At 65.5% G+C, this 2,220-nt stretch overlaps 1 protein-coding gene across 1 annotated transcript in view; it reads left to right on the top strand.

The window, feature by feature from the left end:
* Positions 1–1,300: 1,300 nt before the first annotated feature.
* QPCTL (glutaminyl-peptide cyclotransferase like) overlaps positions 1,301–2,220 on the top strand; it is a gene marked incomplete at its 5' end in the record, with an annotated part of 5,427 nt that continues 4,507 nt past the window's right edge. Inside the window, 1 exon segment of the mRNA XM_021382895.1 lies at positions 1,301–1,591. Within this exon segment, the coding sequence (XP_021238570.1) occupies positions 1,301–1,591 (291 nt within the window).

A 2,220-nucleotide genomic window follows, 5' to 3' on the forward strand; every position in this document is an offset into this window, starting at 1 on the left:
GAACATCTGGGTCCCTCCTGACCCCCCCCTCCCCTGTCCAAGGGACACCTGGACCCCCTGTGGGACACCTGCCCCCCCGTCCAAGGGATACCTGGAGCCCCCTATGGACACCTGGGCCCCCCCCATAGGACACCTGGGTCCCTCCTGGCCCCCCAGGGATATCCAGGACACGCCCCAAGGACACCTGGGTCCCTCCTGACCCCCCCTCCCCCATCCAGGAGACACCTGGACCCCTCCCCATGGGACACCTGGGTCCCTTCTGATCCCCCTCCCCCCTTCATGAACACCTGTACCTCCCCCATAGGATGTCCGGGTCTCTCCTGACCCCCAAGGATATCTGGGACACCCCCCCCATATGTCACCTGTGTCCCTCCTGACCCCCCCCATGGGCACATGGGCCCCCCTCTGGACACCTGGCCCCCCCCGTGGGACACCTGGGTCCCTCCTAACCCCCACCATGGGCACCTGGACCCCCCTATGGGACACCTGGGTCCCTCCTGACCCCACCCCTAGGGACACCCAGAGCCCCCATGGAGCACGTGGACCCCCCCCAGCCATTGATGTCCTACCCCCCCACCCCAGGACGCGGAGGTGACGCTGCAGCTGCTGTTCCTGGATGGAGAAGAGGCCTTCGAGGAGTGGAGTGCCACCGACTCCCTGTACGGCGCCCGGCACCTGGCGGCACGCATGGCGGCCACGCGGCACGGTGCCCACGGCACGCAGCTCAGCGCCATGGTGAGCGTCCCCAGCACGGGTGGCAGGGTCACGAGGGTCTGGTGGCATCGGGGTGACGTGGTGGTGGCACAACTGGGACAGTTTTATGGTGCCCAGAGGTGGTGGCATCGTGGTGGCATGGCGGTGACCCAACTGGGATGGTCCCATGGTGCCCAGAGCTGGTGGCATCGTGGCGACATGGTGGTGACCCAACTGGGAATGTTCTATGGCGGCCAGAAGTGTTGGGATGGAGGTGACCCAACTGGGATGGTCCCATAGTGCCCAGAAGTGATGGCATCGTGGTGNTGTCCCCATGTCACTCGTCCCCTTGTCACCCCATTGTCCCCATGTAACCCATCCCCATCTCACCTATCTTCACATCACCCCTGTCCCTATGTCACCCCATTGTCCCCATGTCACCCATCTCCATGTCACCCATCCCCATGTCACCCACCTCCATGTCACTCATCCCCATGTCACCCATCTCCACGTCACCCCTGTCCCCATGTCACCCATCCCCTTGTCACCCCATTGTCCCCGTGTCACCCATCCCCTTGTCACCCCGCTGTCCCCATGTCACCCGCAGCACATCACCGGCCGCCTGACGTCGCTGCGGGCCGGCTGGCACCTGGACCTCGACACCTTCCCAGCCCCCACCCCGCGGGGGACGGTCACCTTCTCCAACGTGGTGGCCACGCTGTCCCCCGCCGCCCCCCGCCGCCTGACGCTGGCGTGTCACTACGACACCAAAGTGTTGGCGTCACCCGGAGCCGCTGCTGCTTCTTTCGTCGGGGCCACCGACTCGGCCGTGCCCTGCGCCATGCTGCTGGAGGTGGCGGCCGCCCTCGATGGGCCCCTGCAGAGCGCCAAGGAGGGGGTGGGTGGGTGCTGGGACCCCCCCATAGGTCACCTGGGTCCCTCCTGACCCCCCCCCCCCCCCCCCCCCCCGGCCACGTGTCACCTCCCTGTCCCCAACACCGTGACACCGTCACCGTGCCACCCCCTGTGTCTGTGTCACCCATCTCCGTGTCACCCTCTGTCCCCATGTCACCTCTTTGCCTGCGTCACCCATCTCTCTGTCACTCGTCCCTGTGTCGCCCCGTCTCTATGTCACCCCCGATGTCTCCGTGCCACCCCTGTCCCCGTGTCACCCATCTCCATGTCACCCGTCCCTGTGTCGTCACCCCTCTCCCCATGTCACCCATCTCCTTGTCACTCCATTGTCCCTGTGTCACCCATCTCCATGTCACCCATCCCCATGTCAACCCTGTCCCCATGTCACTCATCCCCGTGTCACTCATCCCCTTGTCACCCTGTTGTCCCCATGTCACCCATCCCCATGTCACCCACCTCCACGTCACCCCTGTCCCCATGTCACCCCATTGTCCCCATGTCACCCATCCCCATGTCACCCCTGTCCCCATGTCACCCGTCCCCATGTCACCCATCCCCATGTCACCCCATTGTCCCCATGTCACCCATGTCACCCCTGTCCCCATGTCACCC

Source organism: Numida meleagris, unplaced genomic scaffold (assembly GCF_002078875.1).
Source record: "Numida meleagris isolate 19003 breed g44 Domestic line unplaced genomic scaffold, NumMel1.0 unplaced_Scaffold307, whole genome shotgun sequence".
Taxonomy (NCBI): Eukaryota; Metazoa; Chordata; class Aves; order Galliformes; family Numididae; genus Numida; species Numida meleagris.